This window comes from Pantherophis guttatus, chromosome 5, assembly GCF_059756535.1.
Source record: "Pantherophis guttatus breed Tessera chromosome 5, ASM5975653v1, whole genome shotgun sequence".
NCBI lineage: Eukaryota > Metazoa > Chordata > Lepidosauria > Squamata > Colubridae > Pantherophis > Pantherophis guttatus.
In genome coordinates, this window is record NC_142067.1 from 94168900 (window position 1) to 94187659 (window position 18760).

General features: G+C 35.4%; 1 protein-coding gene across 8 annotated transcripts in view; it reads left to right on the forward strand.

Annotated features, from left to right (window-relative positions):
* Positions 1-15343, forward strand: part of UBE3A (ubiquitin protein ligase E3A) — a 42780-nt gene extending 27437 nt beyond the window's left edge. For all 8 annotated transcript variants that reach the window (XM_034431361.3, XM_087895336.1, XM_087895335.1 and 5 more), the window contains 9 exons: positions 2988-3298; positions 4606-5867; positions 8123-8267; positions 9422-9627; positions 10661-10825; positions 12064-12219; positions 12310-12383; positions 14115-14258; positions 14631-15343. In XM_034431361.3, coding sequence (XP_034287252.1) covers positions 2988-3298; positions 4606-5867; positions 8123-8267; positions 9422-9627; positions 10661-10825; positions 12064-12219; positions 12310-12383; positions 14115-14258; positions 14631-14751 — 2584 coding nt within the window. In that variant the 3' untranslated portion in view covers positions 14752-15343. The remainder of the gene's footprint in view (positions 1-2987; positions 3299-4605; positions 5868-8122; positions 8268-9421; positions 9628-10660; positions 10826-12063; positions 12220-12309; positions 12384-14114; positions 14259-14630) is intronic.
* Positions 15344-18760: the final 3417 nt, after the last annotated feature.

Genomic DNA, 18760 nt, shown 5'->3' on the forward strand with positions numbered 1-18760 from the left:
TAATGTACTGCTTTTATAGAGTCATCCATAATTGAATCAGTAGATTTTAAATCACAACCATGTACTAATATGTTTGTTTATCATACATACTGTGTACCTCTTTATAATGGATTAAGTCCAGATATTGCACAAACAGGAGGTTCCTTCTACTTATAGAAATGAATTTAGTTCAGTAGAATCTCTCATTCAGATAATTAGTTGCTAAAAAGAGAACACTTTTAGTTCGTTCCCCTTTCTGCTTGCAGCTCCCAGTTACCTCCATGTTGTTCCAGCAGATGTTTGAAAGCCTAAAAGGGTTGCTGTGGAAAGAAGGGATCCCTTTTCTGCCTGCAGCAGTTTGCAGATTTTTTTTCTTGTGTAATTGTGGATCTAATTTCTTGTATCTCAGACAAGATTTGAACAGAGTTTCTTCTTTAAAGTTTTATTTTGAACTTAGAACAGAAGAGATACTTGGCACTTTCTACTACAACCTTTTAAGTGTTTTGTTAAAACAAAAACTGCTAGAACAAATGTCAAAAATCTTTCCAGTGTTCTGCCATGGAGAATAATGGGGATGTAAAACACACTTCTTTATTGTTCATCCTAGGCCACTAAAGTAAATGGAATTTACTTTAGTTGCTGACTGCTAAGTCTCACCCAACCTACAGACATTTTGGCCAAGATCATGTTTGTTTATGCAAAATGAATATCCCCATAGCAAGCAGTGACAGCAAATGCTAAGTGGGGTGGGTTGGTTGAGTTTTGTTTTTATTTTTATTTTTTTGGGGGGCATGCAAACCTGCACAAATATTCACAAGTTTGAGTCCACTAATTTATCAGGCCCAAAACCAAGAATAATGTGATTTTTTCCTAGCTGAGTTCTTTATTGTTTTTACACCAGTAGACAAAATCTTGCCAGACTCAAGACTCTACTGTCCACATCTACAATATACCCCATGAACTATTAGGGAGGGACTGTCTACCCTCTTTCTCTCATACACAATATTTGTATTGAGTTGCCTCTTACTCCTCTGGAATGCACTCCCTCCAGTCTGGGAATCCACCTCTTTACTACATTCCATTACAGTAATGAAGCAGCAATAATTGAGTCATTTCAGTGTAGCCCATTACAGTAGTAAAATTATGCATACTGGCTTGAAGCTTCTTTATAATGTAAATGTGTAGTGTGCACTTGTATTTAACAACATGACAACTCAGCATCATAGGAAGTCTATAATGCACATATACTGTAAATGATCACCAAGAGATACCTTTCATGCAATTTTAGATTACTTCAGATTCTTTTAACCTGACCCCAGACTGGACTCAACATTACTTTAATGAGTGCCCAAGTATAATAATTAGAAATATTAAGGTGGAAGAACTATTGCCTTGGTAGGTAATAGTTAACAATAAATGTTCAGGTCCATCTGTGATCTCCAATTTATGCCAGGGTCTCCACAAAACAGCAGTCCAGAATGATGGTTCTTAGTAATAGAACCTGTGCTTAAAACACTCTCTGTCATTTACCTCCTTTTTTTAAGAGGCTCCATCCACAGACAGCAGAAATCAAACTTGTGCCTGCTGTTTTATTGGTAAATGCATTCTTCAAATTTCCATGGCTTAGAACAGGAATGAGCACATAACTAACATCAATCGGAAGGGGTCGCATGAGAAACTGGAACTGTTGTAGACAGTTGAAGCAGTTGGGCTGTGAAGGTGTATAGGCACGCATGTAGGTGCCTATTTCCACATATATAAACTGGGGGAAATAGTAATTGCCTTCAAAGTAAAAGCAACACAGTTGTATTGTGTACTTTATTTATATTCTATTTTTAATTTCCAGTTGATGTAATGTCAGCCAGACAGGGACAACCAAAGGACTAGATGTGACCTGGAGCTGGTAAAATGCCTAGGTCTGGCTTAGAATATTTTTGTAAACCAATTATGGGGAAATGGAACATTGGAGAAACAACATGGAACAAAATATGTCATTTTTATCCTGAGCTTGATCATAACTCCAGAAAAGGAATTGACTCTGCCTGAGACTTTTTTTATACCTTAGTTTCTGTTACTTATACAGGTAGTCCTCGACTTGCAACAGTTCATTTAGTGACTGTCCGAAGTTACAATGTCACTGTAAAGTGCCTTATGACAATTTTTCACACTTATGAGCGTTAAAGCAACCCCATGGTCAGTTGATCAAAATTCAGACACTTGGCAGCTGACTGATATTTTTGATGGTTGCAGGGTCACCTGATTCCCTTTTGTGACCTTCTGACAAGCAAAATCAATGGGGTAACCAGATTCATTTAACAACCCTGTTACTAACTTAACAACTGCAGTGATTCACTTAATTGTGGCAAGAAAGGTCATAAAATCAGACAAAATTCACTTAACAACTGTCTCACTTAGCAACATAAATTTTGGGCTCAATTGTGGGCTTAAGTCAACTACCTGTAGCAAGGTTATGTGTTGTTTTCTGGGTAGTGGTTGCACTTAACTTGCACTGTTTGATGGATCGAATTTCTGTACCGCCTATCTGCTTTTCAATAGTCAAGGCAGCTTGCAGAAATAAACTGCTATGAACTGATTCCAAAAAAGAAGATATTTCATTTCATTTTTACATGGTTTTAACTAAAATTCCATACAATGAAGACAATTACTCTTCTGTCATGGAGCTTAGGCCTTAGTTTAAGGATTTCTTCCTTAGATTTTTGTTAATGAAATGAATTGAAAGTTAATGTTTAATTAAGCTTTGTCTAAGAAATACTGCTTTCTTAAACACTATATAATTTTTAAAAAAACCACTAGGCCAAGCTATACAGAATTAAACATAAAATTACATTTTATTTTATTTACTAGATACATCTTATAATTCTAGATCTCTTAAACTGAGAGAGATTATTTGAGAGCTTTACTAATCTGTGCTTTGCTGACCAATTGAATGAGGTTGTATATGCAAGCCATACTAATCCATGTACTTACTGTTTGAATGTTTGGTACAGGAAGCGAGCAGCTGCAAAGCATCTAATAGAACGCTATTACCATCAGTTAACTGAGGGTTGTGGAAATGAAGCCTGCACGAATGAATTTTGTGCTTCCTGTCCAACTTTTCTGCGTATGGATAACAATGCAGCAGCCATTAAAGCCCTCGACCTTTATAAGATTAATGCAAAACTCTGTGATCCTCATCCCTCCAAGAAAGGAACAAGCTCGGCTTACTTAGAAAATAATTCCAAAGGTGCCCACAACAACGCCTGCACTGACAGAAAAATGAACAAGAAGGAAATGCAAGGTCCAAGAGATGACTTTAAAGGTAAGCATTACAGAATGTTCAGCAAGGATGCAACATTGGATACAACTTTGTATAGTCTGCGTTGTATCATACAACAGAGCAACTTATTATCCTGATTATATATAATAATACAGATAGTTCTCACTCAATGATCATTCGTTCAGCAACTGTTTGACATTGTAATGGCGCTGAACAAAGGGACTCACAACCTCCATTGGAATCTCTGGATTCTGCAGCAGTCTTGCAGTCACATAATTATGATCTGGATGCTTGGTGATGTGTTTGCACTTACGACAGGTCACCAAGCACCCTGCGATCATGTGATCACTATTTGTAATCTTTCTTGTGGCTTCCCCAGAAAGTCAACAGGGAAGGTCACAACACACTGCCACCTAGAGGTTTGCTGAAAAAGATCTGTCTGGAAATCCAAGATTGGATTTCTGCTTGGATTTCTGGATAAACCTTTTTCAGCCAGCCTCCTTAAATCCAAAAAAGCTACTTAACAGACTCCAGTCTCCAGCAAATATTGGTTTTGCTGCCTCTTTGAAAACAAAAGCATTGCTTGACAGGCTTGGGTCCCTCCATTAGTCAGCATTTTTGCTCTCAAAGTAGTTGGGTGAGAAAGTCCATTTTCACCCAGCGTCTTTGAGACCAAAAATGCTGCCCTATGGAGAAACCTTGCCCCAAACAAGGTGGAATCTCTCTGGCAAGTAGCATTTTTGCTGTCAAGGAAGCTGAATAAAAATGGAGGGGGTTTTTTATCCAGCTTCTTTGAGAGCAAAAGCTCAGCCTGATGGATTGATTTCATCCTGTGTAAGACTAAGTCTGGCCAGCAGGCAGGAGGGGAACTGCAGCGCTAGGCTGAAGAAGCTAGGATTACAAAGAAAGTCAGGATGCAGTTCTAAAGTTGGGTCAGGTCACATGCCAATGCACTCTTCAATCACAATTAATTACCATAATTACAAGATCAATTATAATCATAAATCAAGGATTACCTGTAACTTGATTATGATTTTTATGTTAACAAAAAAATCAATCTCTCATTCTAGCATAATTTTTAAAAATATATCTATATATCAGGTTGGGATCATTTATTCCTCCATTCAGAATTTAGAACCAGAATACTTTTAAACGTTTGTAAAGGGAAACTTAATTAACAGATGTAAGGTATACAGTTTCTGTAAGTAGGAAACTCTAAGTTGTGTGTTCTGATTGCAGAAACTTAATTACTGCTGAAGGTTGTAAATAGTCATTCTTTTAATGCCTTCTATGTAAATGTATTTAACTTGACCTCAAGAATATTTTTGTTTTTGTTTTTAAATATCTAGATGTGACTTTTTTAACAGAAGAAAAAGTATATGAAATTCTTGAACTATGTAGAGAAAAAGAAGACTATTCTCCCTTAATCCGTGTCGTTGGGAGAGTATTTTCTAGTGCTGAGGCCTTGGTACAGAGTTTTCGAAAAGCCAAGCAGCATACTAAGGAAGAATTGAAGTCTTTACAAGGAAAAGATGAAGATAAAGATGAAGATGAAAAAGAAAAGGCTGCATGTTCTTCTGCCATGGAAGAAGATTTAGTTGCACCATCATCATCATCCTCGTCGTCATCAAGAATGGGTGACAGTACACAGGGGGATAACAACCTACAAAAATTAGGCCCAGATGAAGTATCTGTAGATATCGATGCAATCAGACGGGTCTACAATAGATTACTTTCTAATGAAAAGATAGAAACTGCCTTTTTAAATGCACTTGTGTACTTGTCACCCAATGTTGAATGTGACTTGACTTATCATAATGTGTACTCTCGAGATCCTAACTATCTCAACTTGTTTATTATTGTTATGGAAAATGGCAATCTTCATAGTCCTGAGTACCTGGAAATGGCACTACCGTTGTTTTGCAAAGCAATGAGTAAGCTACCCCTTGCAGCTCAAGCAAAATTGGTCAGACTGTGGTCAAAGTACAGCGCAGACCAGATTCGACGAATGATGGAAACTTTTCAGCAGCTTATAACCTACAAAGTCATAAGCAATGAATTCAATAGTCGTAACTTAGTGAATGATGATGATGCTATTGTTGCTGCTTCAAAGTGCTTAAAAATGGTTTACTATGCAAATGTAGTAGGAGGAGATATAGACACAGATCATAATGAAGAGGAGGATGAAGAGCCTATCCCAGAATCTAGTGAATTAACTCTACAAGAACTCCTGGGTGAGGAAAGAAGAAATAAAAAAGGACCTCGGGTAGACCCTCTGGAAACTGAACTTGGCGTAAAAACTATAGATTGCCGAAAGCCACTTATCCCCTTCGAAGAGTTTATCAATGAACCACTGAATGATGTTCTAGAAATGGACAAAGATTATACATTTTTCAAGGTAGAAACAGAAAATAAATTCTCCTTTATGACATGCCCCTTTATACTGAATGCCGTTACCAAGAACCTGGGATTGTATTATGACAACAGAATCCGTATGTACAGTGAACGTCGTATAACTGTCCTTTACAGTTTAGTTCAAGGCCAGCAGTTAAACCCATATTTGCGACTCAAAGTCAGACGTGATCACATCATAGATGATGCTCTTGTTCGGGTAAGTGGCTTGATATATAAAACATATATTGCTGTTTTTTAAAAAAAATTAGGAGCCTTAATGTTTTGTTGATATTCTTTGGGGTCTTCTGGACATATTCAAAATGATATGTATCTTAAAAATTATTTACACACTAGATAGAGTTTCTGACCAAAGAACAAAAGTTTTGGTGCAGTAGAATGAAAATCATTCCATATTCTGCTTGGTTCAAATTTAACCGAAAAAAAATAGTTGATAGCTTGTCTTTGACCAAGACCAAAGCAATTAGCTATGAACATTTCTACAGTATTTTGTTTCAGTTTTCATTCCAAATATAATTATTCAAACAAAGTGTAAGCATTTTGAACTTGACTTTACAAAGATGAAATAATTGCACTACATACATTTTTTTGAAAGATAAGTTTGGAATATATACAATAGTAGCTATGGGTTAACATATCATGATAACCTCATCATATTGATGTATCCATGGAAAACGATACAAGAGTAAAAAAGGAAATCACTACCATCTTTGTTTTAATATGGATCTGAAAAGCAGATTTTTTGGAAAATGTGCTTTTCAGTTCAGGAAGTTATTGCCTTTTTTTCAGTGTTTTTTTCAGTTATTGCCTTTTTTATATTGAGCAAGTGGTACAGTTTTGTTAAATCATGAATATTGCCAGTTATTAGCTCTGATGGACTCCTTAAATTTTAATTGTTTAAGTACATGCTATTTGACTTAGCTGATTTTCATTTGTTAATTAATTCTTATATATTTTTTAAAAAAACATTTTTTCCATTTTGCAATCCAGTAATACAGTTATTTTTCTGAAAATATGGACTGAATAGGTTAAAACATAAAGTGCTGCTACTGTGTTAAGCAATTGTTTGTTTAATCTTAACTTAGGCTAAATTGTTTATTGTCACATATTATGTTGATCCACATCCAAGTCATACCTAACCATTAGTGATTAGAATATGTTGAAATCAAGATTCTCAAGAGAATTCCTTTTCCCAGGGAAAACTTTACATTCCTTTTAAATGGTGCATTCATGGAAAAGGAGAAAGACACCAATAGTAGAATATGCAAAACAAAAGTATTTGTTTGTTGATATTTTAATATATGATTGATCCCAGATGCTTCGGACTAATTGGGTATATCCTGAAATTCATTGAGTTTCTTGCAGCATATAGGTAGTCCTCAACTTACAACACTTCATTTAGTGACCGTTCAAAGTTACAACAGCATTGAAAAATGTGACTTATGATTGTTTTTCACAATTACGACCTTTGCAGCATCCCCATGATCATGTGACCAAAATTCAGATGACTGGCAAGTGGTTCATATTTATGACCATTGCTGTGCCCCAAGGTCATGTGATCACTTTTTGCAGCCTTCTGACAATCAAAATGGGGAAGCCAGATTCGCTTAACAACTGGGTTACTAACTTACCAAGTGCAGCGATTCACTTACCAACTGTGGCAAAAAAAAAAATCATAAAATGGGGCAACATTTAAGAAAATATTACCTGCACTTTCCTGAAAATGTCATTCTGTACAGTGGAGACTTTCATGGTGGTACTGGATGCAGAAATATCTCTCTCTCTCTCTCTCTCTCTCTCCCTCTCCCTCTCCCTCTCCCTCTCCCTCTCTCTCTCTCTCTCTCTCTCTCTCTCTCTCTCTCTCTCTCTTCCCCCCCTCCCTCCCTTTGAGTGGGGACAGTGGAAAAGTACAGAAGACTGCAATGCTAGGCCTCTCTAAGGAAAGTTAGTCGCAGCTGACAGAAGATGCAGTCTTTTGAAAGCTAACCCAGAATGAAGATTAGTGAAAATAGTGATACCACAATTTGATTCTCACTCTTTGGCAGTAATCTGATAAACAGTTTATAAAGCAAGTTACTATTTTATATGTCCTTTTTCCACACCTATCTCACTGAAATGTCACCCATGTGGTGTATTTCTACCATGCTTCTAACCCTTGAGTTTCAACCCAGTTAATTTAATTGCATGCTTCTCGACAAGGTAAGCCAAAAACAGGTTCCTTGTGTATCCCTTCCCTTGTAAATTCATTATGACCCTATTCTCTCTAGCAGAGTAAAATTATATTATAAAAACCCATTGTAGCTATTCCCCAAAATGAAGTTGCAGTGTTTTCAGTATGTACTTTAAAAAGATGTTTTTGAAGCTTTGGCATTGTATCGTTCGATGATTTTAAAATTACATTCCTGTCCAATGATATGCACTTACTCAAAGATTATTTTATTTCTCACCCTGTAGTTAGAAATGATTGCAATGGAAAATCCAGCTGATTTGAAAAAGCAATTGTATGTAGAATTTGAAGGAGAACAAGGGGTTGATGAAGGAGGAGTTTCCAAAGAATTTTTTCAACTAGTTGTAGAAGAAATCTTCAACCCCGATATTGGTAAGTAAGTAATTTTCATGGTTAGTGTGTGGTTAATTGCACTCTACCATTTTCTCACTGCATGTTCTGTGATTAAAGTATTATGCCAAGACTGAGGATACCCAACCTGAAGTCCATCCCCTCTCATAAGATATTTGCTGGATGAGGGCCACACTCACCAGCCCAGTCTTGCTGTTCTGAGGAAAAAGTGAATAAAGATCTCCTTGTAAGCTACTTTGAGCTGATTTCGGGCAGGAAAATGAGATAAAAATCTACCAAATAAATAAAGCATTTACCCATGACATCATTGGGTGGAATCTGCTGACTTCAAATAAAAATGAAATTGATATAGTTTCATGCAATACCCAAATTATTGAAATACCTTTAAGTTTTTATATGATTTTATGAGTTTGCAGCCACTATTATTATTACCTAAATTGATTGTTGATTCCTGCTGTGATTGAATGCTTTTGCTTTAAATCTATTTAATACAGAAGATGGAAATTATTCATTTTCTTATCTCAGAAAAGTTTGCTTTCTATTCACTCAGTGATGATTGGGTTTTGTTGAAATTTTTTTTAAAAAATCTACTTCAGTAAAATTACATAATATCCTTCTAAAAAAGATACATGTGATTTTTGCCTGTAAAAATGCACATAAAATGTCTCCTTCAGCAGAAATATCTTGCACACTCAAAGATAGTTACAGTTTAATGTTTCCCTGAAATGTTAGAAAAAGTGTGCAGGTTGTTTTTGACATAGGTTTTTAATAAGGAATTTTATATCATGCTCTCTTCCATTGTGCTTTGTATACATATACAAAAGTTTGGAACATGTGTACTATATCTTTTTCCTGAATCTCTATAATGTTAAAGATACATACAAAAGTCATTTGTTACACTTGATAAAAGCCTGGACTCTTGGCTGTTTTCTCTCAATGCTCAGTTTTTTAAGTTCTATTCATTTAAAATGAATATTAGGGAACAATAGTGGCGTTATCATTTTGGGCTTTTGTATAAAGTGCAGATGTCTATTCAATGTGCTGAACAGTATATTGTGAATTAAAGTGACTAAATAACACATGGAATTTAAAAGTGAAAAATTCATAATCAGAAATTGGCTGGTTATTGAACTGTTCTCATTAAATCTGAAATCCTGTAACTTTTTTTTATATAGGAATGTTCACTTACGATGAGTCCACAAAATTGTTTTGGTTTAACCCATCCTCTTTTGAAACTGAGGGACAGTTTACACTGATTGGGATTGTATTGGGCCTGGCTATTTACAATAATTGCATTCTGGATGTCCATTTTCCAATGGTTGTCTACAGGAAATTAATGGGCAAAAAAGGAACTTTTCGTGATCTGGCAGACTCTCATCCTGTAAGTCCTTTAAAGTTTTCCTACTGTTTGGAAGTTCGCACTTCTGTGTTGTTATATTTTAAACCTGGTGACACTATAGTATATTCTGAATGTTTACCTTTGTATGGGTGTGTTAACATCTCTTCTTTTTAATTAAAAAAATATGTGAAATGAGGATCAATATTGTCTCAGAATTTCATAGAGAAGTAATAATAATTTGCTGAGATTGTTTCTGGCACTGCATTTATACAGGCTATCAATCATATGACTGCTAATGTGGAGTTTAAGAATGTTAGTATCAAATAAGATTTGTACACATCTAATAAATATACTCTAGAACTCTCTGCTAACCTTGAAAAAGATGACCACACACTGTTATTTGTCCGAAACAGAATTCAGCATTCACAGGCTTAATTTATAAAAACACTGCCATGACCGGCAGTGATGTGGCTAAGAAATGTATAATGTGGCTTTTCCTCAGGATGCCTTAATTAACAAAGGTTCTTTGTTATTTCTTTTTAAATGGCTGTGTAATCTTAACATTGCACACTAGCTTGTTCCAGGTGAAACAGGCTAGCGGAGTATGAGATAGCAAAGCCACATTTTGAGGAGGGGACAGCTCCCAGGTTCATTAGCTTCTGAAGCATAATTAGTTGTGATTAAGTTATCAGTATGCTCCCAATATTGCATAGGTTTTTAAATGAGGAAAAACGGTGTGTCTGATTAGAGGATTGGTGATGAGTGATTTAAATTTTGTGGCTTGCCATCTTTTTTCCAGCTATTGAAAGCAGTATTTTCCCAGGATATGAAAAAAAACAGCTTTTAAAGGGTAGCTTCATTAAAACAAGGCATCTCTTGGGGAAAGAAACAAATTAAGGCACTTCCTTCTTCTCTCATCAAATTCTCAATCTCCAACAGTTACTTTTAATATTCAAATGACTGTTACAAGTAGATGCCTACATCTAGCTTGGTTCTTAATGTTTGTACACCTTCTATGCATCAGGCTTCTTGTAAGTGCTTTTTAAGGCTTCATGAAATATATTTACTGTTTTAGGTTCTCTACCAGAGCTTAAGAGACTTGTTGCAGTATGAGGGAAGTGTGGAAGATGATATGATGATAACCTTCCAGATATCTCATACAGATCTCTTTGGTAATCCAATGATGCATGATTTAAAGGAAAATGGAGACAAAATCCCTATTACAAATGAAAACAGAAAGGTAATATAATATGGCTGCCACCAATTATACAGTGATTATCTAAGTAAGTGGTATTCTAAAACTGCAAAGATAGCATATTGAGTAAATACATTCTGCATCCTGTTTGTATTATGCAAATTTATCTTTTTCAGGATCTTTGCTTATATGATTTGCGTTGTTTTGAATACTACAATGACCCATGCCACAGTAGGGACAAAAAGTACATGGAGCGCTAAAATCTGCTCCCAAACTTTTTTTAACCATTCCACGTATTGTCATAAGCTTTCAACTAGAGCTTCATAAGAGCTAGAATTTTACTTCAGATAAGTGAAGTTTGTGCCTGACTAGAAGCTGAATTTCTCTGATTTTCTAACTGCATTTCTGATGCATCTTGGTATTCATGATATATATCCATTTGGCTTCCAAACAGGCATTGAGATTACAACTTTCAGAATTCCTAACTATTACCTAGAATGCACTAAATTGAGGGGAAATGGTAATGGTTATGTGTTCTAAGCTTAGATTTTCATTTACAGATATTTCATTACCTACTTAAATCTATCTTTAGTCCTGAAGATGTTATGGAAAGAGGGGTGTAATGAAACAAGTGCCAATGAGAAACTAAGCCCAGAGAATCCTAGCGACCCAAACCTTCAGCCCTGAGCTACATATATTCTCTATCATCAGAAGAATAGTATATAAGGAAAAGAACCATGAGTGCACCCTGTGCTTTGATGTAAAATAAGGATTTCTGTTTTTTTTTAAAGTAATATTTTTTAATTTAAGAGTAAAATAAGAGAATGACAAATAATGTAAAAGCAAGTCAGGAAAGCACATCAGTAACTTTGATTTTTAGTTACTAATTAAGTTCAGTTAATTGACAATCATAGCATGTGAAGTGAAGAGGCTACTCTGAATAAAAATATATCTTGTGTTAGATAGGGACTCCTTTGTTAAGGAATCGAAAGCCACTGTTCACTAGCAACTTAACTTAAGAAAAATTCTAATAACTTCATTAGATTTTAGCTTTGTAGAGGTGAATGGTAAATAAAGAAAACATGAAATACTTGTTTATGAAATAGTTTGAAGAATCTGTAAAATCTTATAGATGTGTAAGTCTTAGGGGTACTAAACAAGAGGAAGTTCATATCTAGTTTTTGAGAGGATGGTGGGAAGAGCATAGTTAGCTTTATTTGAGACAAAGGCTCATACCTGACTTAGTAAAGAAGCTTGGTGTGTCTGCTTTTTTTATTAAACAGGAATTTGTTAATCTGTATTCTGACTACATTCTGAACAAATCAGTGGAAAAACAATTTAAGGCCTTTCGAAGAGGATTCCACATGGTAACCAACGAATCTCCCCTAAAATATTTATTTAGACCTGAGGAGATTGAATTGCTTATTTGCGGAAGTAGGGTAAGGCATTTTAATTGAATGGGGAAAAAATATTGATTTTGCTGTTGGTGCTAAATTGTATAATGGTGATACAGTATATTCTATTTACAGAATCTAGACTTCCAAGCCCTAGAAGAAACCACAGAATATGATGGTGGCTACACCAGAGATTCTCTTATAATTAGGTATGGGGAATAAGCTTTTCTTTGTATAGTTACAGAAAGTGGTACTTATATCTCCAAACAAGGAGAATAGCCAAAGGGCTATTTCCAAGGGGAAAACTTGAAAGTGTTCAATCTTTAGCTAGACTCTCAGACAAGACATTTCAAGTGATGGGCATGGTTGTTAAAATAAAAGTAGTAAAAATTGGAGTGATCTCCATTTCCTGTTTTTCAAACTGCCAGATCCTATAAAGCGGTGAAATGCTACCGGTTCGTTCTGGTTCGGGTGAACCAATAGCGATAAAAACTATTGGTTGAGGCGAACCGGTAGTAAAAAAATGCTTTAAAAAGTTTTTTTAAAAAAAGGTTTTGATGATCACAGCTGTGCCATGCAATCATCAGAACCTTTTTTTTTTACTTTTTAAAAGCATTTTTTTACTACCGGTTCAGGCGAATAGGTAGTAAAAAATGCTTTAAAAAGTTAAAAAAAAAAAAAAAGTTGACCACGCTCGCCCAGTCACATGACCTCCCCACCAAGCCACGCCCACAGAACCGGTAGCAAAAAAAATTGCATTTCACCACTGCTATAAAGCATCAGTTAACTCTCCGTATGTATATATTGGAGTCACAATCAGTCTCTTTACGCCTTAAAATTTATTATTTTAGGTATCGTATATAAATAACTTATATTTCATAACTGCCTTGAGTGGCTGATAAAGTTAGTTGTGTTGGCTCTTGGGCTTTTCCAAAAAAGAGGACAAAACCAAGTTGTCTCACCATTCCTGTATTTTCTACCAGCTAGCAGTGTTTGCTTACTAGCATTTCAACATGTTTGGACTGTATAAGGGAGACATTAGAAATCTCTTTTCTAACAGTGAGTAAAGCTTTCTTACTCTCAACTGAGTAACTTGAGAGTTTTACTGTATTGGTGAAAGCGAGCTATTTGCATCCCTCAAAAGAGGGTAATTAGAAAGTCACCAGTATTAAAGATGGAATCTGGTCATAGTAAGATCCATGTGGATATATGAGATACTCTGTTTATGCAGGCATCATAATTGACCTATTGTAGTCACCATACATAGAAGGATTTAAATTTTGACAGTCACTTTCATATAATTTTGAAATACCCCAATCAATTATTCCTAAAAAGAAAATAAATCTATGCTGAGCTTTCTGAACTCCACATATTTTAGCTGGACTGATGTAACCAGATTTCCTTCTGTATAAATTATCTTAGAGATTATGTCTTTAATGAGACAGAAAGTTATATTTTATATTATAATCTTGTGCCTATGGAGATTCTCAGTCATCCAAATCATGGTTGTCCCAAAGGTGCCTTCTCAAGGTCCAGCTGGACTTTCTGGTTATTCTTTGAAGACATTTCATTTCTCATCCAAGAAGCTTCTTCAGCTCTGGCTGGATGGGGAGGAATGGAAGGATTTATACTCCTTTCAGACAGCTGGTCAAATGAGTATGAGCATGTTAGACTGTTGCAAGGAGTATAAATCCTTCCATTCCCCACCATCCAGTCAGAGCTGAAGAAGCTTCTTGGATGAGAAGCAAAAATGTCTTCAAAGAAAAACCAGAAAGTCCAATTGCCTCTTGAAAAAGCACCTTTGGGATGATTATAATCTTGTATTGGCTATTTCTGAAGCAAATGTCAAAAGGCAAGTTTTATGCAGATTATCTCTAAGCATTCATTTGTATTATTTGCACTGCATAGTTTCTTTTTCTGTTTAATTTTCACTTCTGCAGGGAATTTTGGGAAATAGTCCATTCATTTACAGATGAGCAAAAAAGACTCTTCCTCCAGTTTACAACAGGGACAGACAGGGCACCAGTAGGAGGACTTGGAAAACTAAAGATGATTATAGCCAAAAATGGCCCTGACACCGAAAGGTAAAGTCTTTAAAATTCAGAAATAGGTAGAAAATGTACTTAAGCAATAGGTTTTCAACTTTATCCCAAATGAGGGTTACATAAACTCACCCATAACAGCTTTTGAATAACCTAATTCTTTAAAAAGTGAAAAATAAAACATGGATAAAATATCAGTATTTCTTTTTCTTTCTTTTTTTTAATCTTTTTTTTTATTTTTTCAAACATAAACATAAAATATATCTTTCAAGAACGAAGTCTTGATCCGGTCATAGATAGGTACAACTGCTTACATTTCTTTTAACAAGCTCATATCAATATTTCTTATGCTAAGCTAATAGAACTGTTTATATTTCAAGACAATTCTGAGACTCAGTTCTTTTCTTTCTCCAGGTTACCTACATCTCATACATGCTTTAATGTCCTCTTGCTTCCGGAATATTCCAGCAAAGAGAAACTTAAGGAGAGATTGTTGAAGGCCATCACATATGCCAAAGGATTTGGCATGCTGTAATGAATTAAATAAAAGGGATAAAACGATTGGTGGCAATGTGTCCCTGTCCAAAAAATCAATAAGAGAAAACCCACAAAAGGCCATAAGCTATAGCAAGCAAGCTACCGTAGTCACCTGTATTTGGGCCTCCCTTCTTCACTTGGGGACTCTGGGCTGGAACAGCAGATTTCAGCTGCTTCTATGAACAAATTATTTTCTTTTAGCGTGAAAGTGTTACATATTCTTTCACTTGTATGTACAGAGAGGTTTTCCTGAATATTTATTTTAAAGGGTTAAATCACTTTTGCTTGTGTTTTATTACTGCTTGAAGTTGAGCCTTTTTGAGTATTTACAAGAAAACAAAACTGTACTCTCCCAAGGAAAATATTGCCATCATTTGTAGATTGTGTAACCTTTAAGTATGTGCTACATTTTTGTCCCAGTTATCAAATCAAAATCGGGAACTGTACTTTTTGAACAGTTTTGCTTTTGAAACTTGAAGTCTTGGAAAACAAAATGGTGTGATGCAATGACTGCTGTTCTAGCCCCCAAAGACATTTGTGGAAAAGCATTAGAATCAATAAAGATGGAAGGGAGAACTTGGAATGTTAAATTACAGCCTTCAGACCTTTACTTTTAGCCACAGCACAACAATTAAACAAAAACAAAAAGTCATTTCATTATATATGTTGTCTTTCACATGTCTTGTAGCATACCGGGTTTTTAATTAGCAAGATTTCTAGCCATATAGAAATGTGAGCATAGTTAATTTCACCTTTTTTCTTTTTAAGGAAATATTTACTGGGAAAAGTGCATTTCAGCCAAACAACTTTAGAATATAGGAATATGGAAGAAATCAGAATGTTGGGTCTATAAACAAAAGCATGTGAAGTGCACTTAAAAAGAAGCTATTGGTTTCTCTTTCATTAACATTTTAAATAGATAATTCAGTCTTCCCTGCAAGCTTTTTTTAAAAAAATATACTGCTGTTTCTTTATCAAGGCATATGATCAGTGCTACAGCAAGGAGATGCCTTTTTTCCCCCCTCATCTAGCAATAGGGGGAAATGATTTTTTAAAGGACATTTGCATTGTAATACTCCAAGTTATTCATTCAATGTGTAGAAAGTAAATCCTAAATTCACTTCTCTCTTTTACATGGCATATCATAAGTTCAGAATGTAAAACATTTACCTTTCTACAGAGCATCCCTACACACTGCTCATTGCTGCTATTACAGTATGAATAAAAGGATCATACATGCTTTATCAAGACAATACAGATGGTTTTCCTCTCACTGTAAATGTCAGCTGGTGTGCAGAAGTGAGCTTGTGCCTTGGTGATAGCAATAGAAACAGACAATTCTTCTGTAACTACAGTGTCAAATAAAATAACAATGCTGGTTCAGTGACAAATTTAAAAAAAAGTAATGTTCTTAGTATGATATTAGGTTCGAATATCATTGGAATTTCTTGGTGAAGAAGAATAAAATCATAGAATAGAAAGACAAAGGCATAGAATCAAGATCACGTGAAATGTTAATACCACTTTATAATGCCTTGGTAAGGCCACACTTGGAATACTGCATTCAGTTTTGGTCACCACAATGTAAAAAATATATTGAGACTCCAGAAAGAATGCAGAGAAGAGCAACAAAGATGATTAGGGGACGAGGCTAAAACATATAAAGAACGGTTGCTGGAAGTGGGTATATCTAGTTTGACGAGAAGGACTAGAAGTGACATAATAGCAGTATTCCAAGCTCAGGAGCTGCCACAAAAAAGGAGTCAAGCTATTCTCCAAAGCACCTGAGGGCAGGACAAGAAGCAATGGGTAGAAACTAATCAAGGAGAGAAGCAACCTAAAACTAAGGAGAAATTTCCTGAGAGAACAATTAATCAGTGGAACAACTTGCCTCTAGAAGTTGTAAATGCTCCAAAACTGAAAGTTTTTAAGAAGAGATTGGATAACCATTTGTCTGAAATGCTATAGGGTTTCCTGCCTAACCAGGGGGTTGGACTAGAAGACCTCAAAGGTCCCTTTCAACTCTATTATTCTATTCTAATCTATTCTTCAGTGTTAGTGTAAAGCTTGGCCTCACAATCAGTATATTAAAAATTGGCTGATGGTTTTCGCCACTCAAATATTTCTTGAAATAAATGGAATGAGAAATGGTGGAAATAAGTGGAATGTTTACTCACATTAAACATGCCAGTAGGAAAGAAGCAAAATATTTTGTTTAGTGATCACTTGCCAATAATTATGAGATACATACAGTAATATTTTAAATTACAGAAGGCAGAAAGCAAAAACTAATATCAAAGTTTTCTTGTAATTCTCACTTGTACAATAAGATTTGCATAGCTAGGATCCTGTTTTCTGTTTTCAAAAAATACAAGACTACATTAATAGTCCTTAAACAGAAATGTTACGTTAATCTAGAATTACACACAGTAAATATCTCATTTTTATGTAAATGAAAATGATTGCTAATTTCTTTTATAAGCTAAGGATTTATACTGCAATTACTTTCAATGTGCTAAAAATAGCAGTTGTGGGAATCTTGACAAATGATATACATTCATGAGTGAAGTGAATGGCTACAAGTACTCTCAAAAGAATTGAGCCCAAAGTTACAGTCGTAATTTGAATATACAACCTGCTTTTACAATGGTCATTAAGCAAATGCATTTTTCCCCAATAGTTGTTTTTTTTTTTTTGCCAGAAATCAAAAGTAAACACCAAAAATGATTTTTTAAAAAGTCACAAAGTTATGTGACTGCAGGACACTGCAAACTGCTGTATATTGAGCCAGTTGCCAAGTGCCCAAAATGTAGTTACATGATTATGGAAGGGGTGTATGACCTTTATAAGTCTGAAAGAGAGTTGTAAGTAGCTCTGGGATGGTCCATTGTAACTTTGAACAGTTGTTAAGTGACCTCTTGCAAGTCAAGGACTGCCTGTACTAATTTGTCCAACCACACACACTCCAGACCATGGAAAAACCTCTCCATGGAACTGGTCCCTGGTGCACAAAAGGTTGGGGGCTGCCTTAAGGTCTGAGAATGACCATAGTATTAGGAAGATGCTCAGATTGGCTCCTCCCTGACACATTGGTGTATGAGAGTGGAAAAGTAAAACATTAGCAGCCTTCCAAGATTGATGTCAGCTATAGGAGATAGACCAGCTCAGGAAAGGAAGGCTAGGATTATGCTAGATTGGTTTAGGATAAAGTCTTCCTGTGGGAATAGTTTCTGAGCTGGCCTAGGAGAGCTGACACCAGCAGCTGCTTTAAATTGCTGAGAATTTTCCCGTTCCAAGACCTCCACTTGAGTTATAAGACCCATGTTTGATTCCATGTATGACAATTGTATGGCAAAGAATTATAATAGGTTAAAATTACATGGATTGCATGTAATTCTGATTTAAACAGTAACAACCAAGAAGTTTTTTGGGATGTACTAGAACTATTGATTTTCCTTACTAGGCTCATGCACAGTCTTAAGTATTAAAAAAATAAAGGCTTCAGTTTTAGTCCAGTACCAGAAATTTCATCCTGGGATAAACTCAAAGAGAATAAGTTAAGAAAGAGCCATTTTCATTTTAATACAAGATCAACATGGCATACATGGATTATGTGCCCATAGACATTTCTGGGGCCAGCCTGCCCTGGTCTTCTATTCATATTAAGAGGGAGGAAAAGTGTGCCATTTTCTGAGTGGCCTTAGTTTTCATTTCATCACAGGCCTATAAGTGTTCAAAAATAAAATGACAAAAGTACAGGATAATTTTGAGATTCAAAAAAAGGTGTTGCACCTGGTTCTAATGCATTTGATGTAATAAAAGTTCACAGGCTAAATCATTTAAATGACTATGAAAATTAATTCTTAACCTGTTTTTATTTACATAAATCGCATACTTGCATATTAATAGAGACAGAAAAATAATTATAGTAGTAAATTGCAACTGTTCCAAGAAATGGAGAGGCTGAGAGCTGATTACTACATCCAACCCCTTCCTTCACAAGTTTA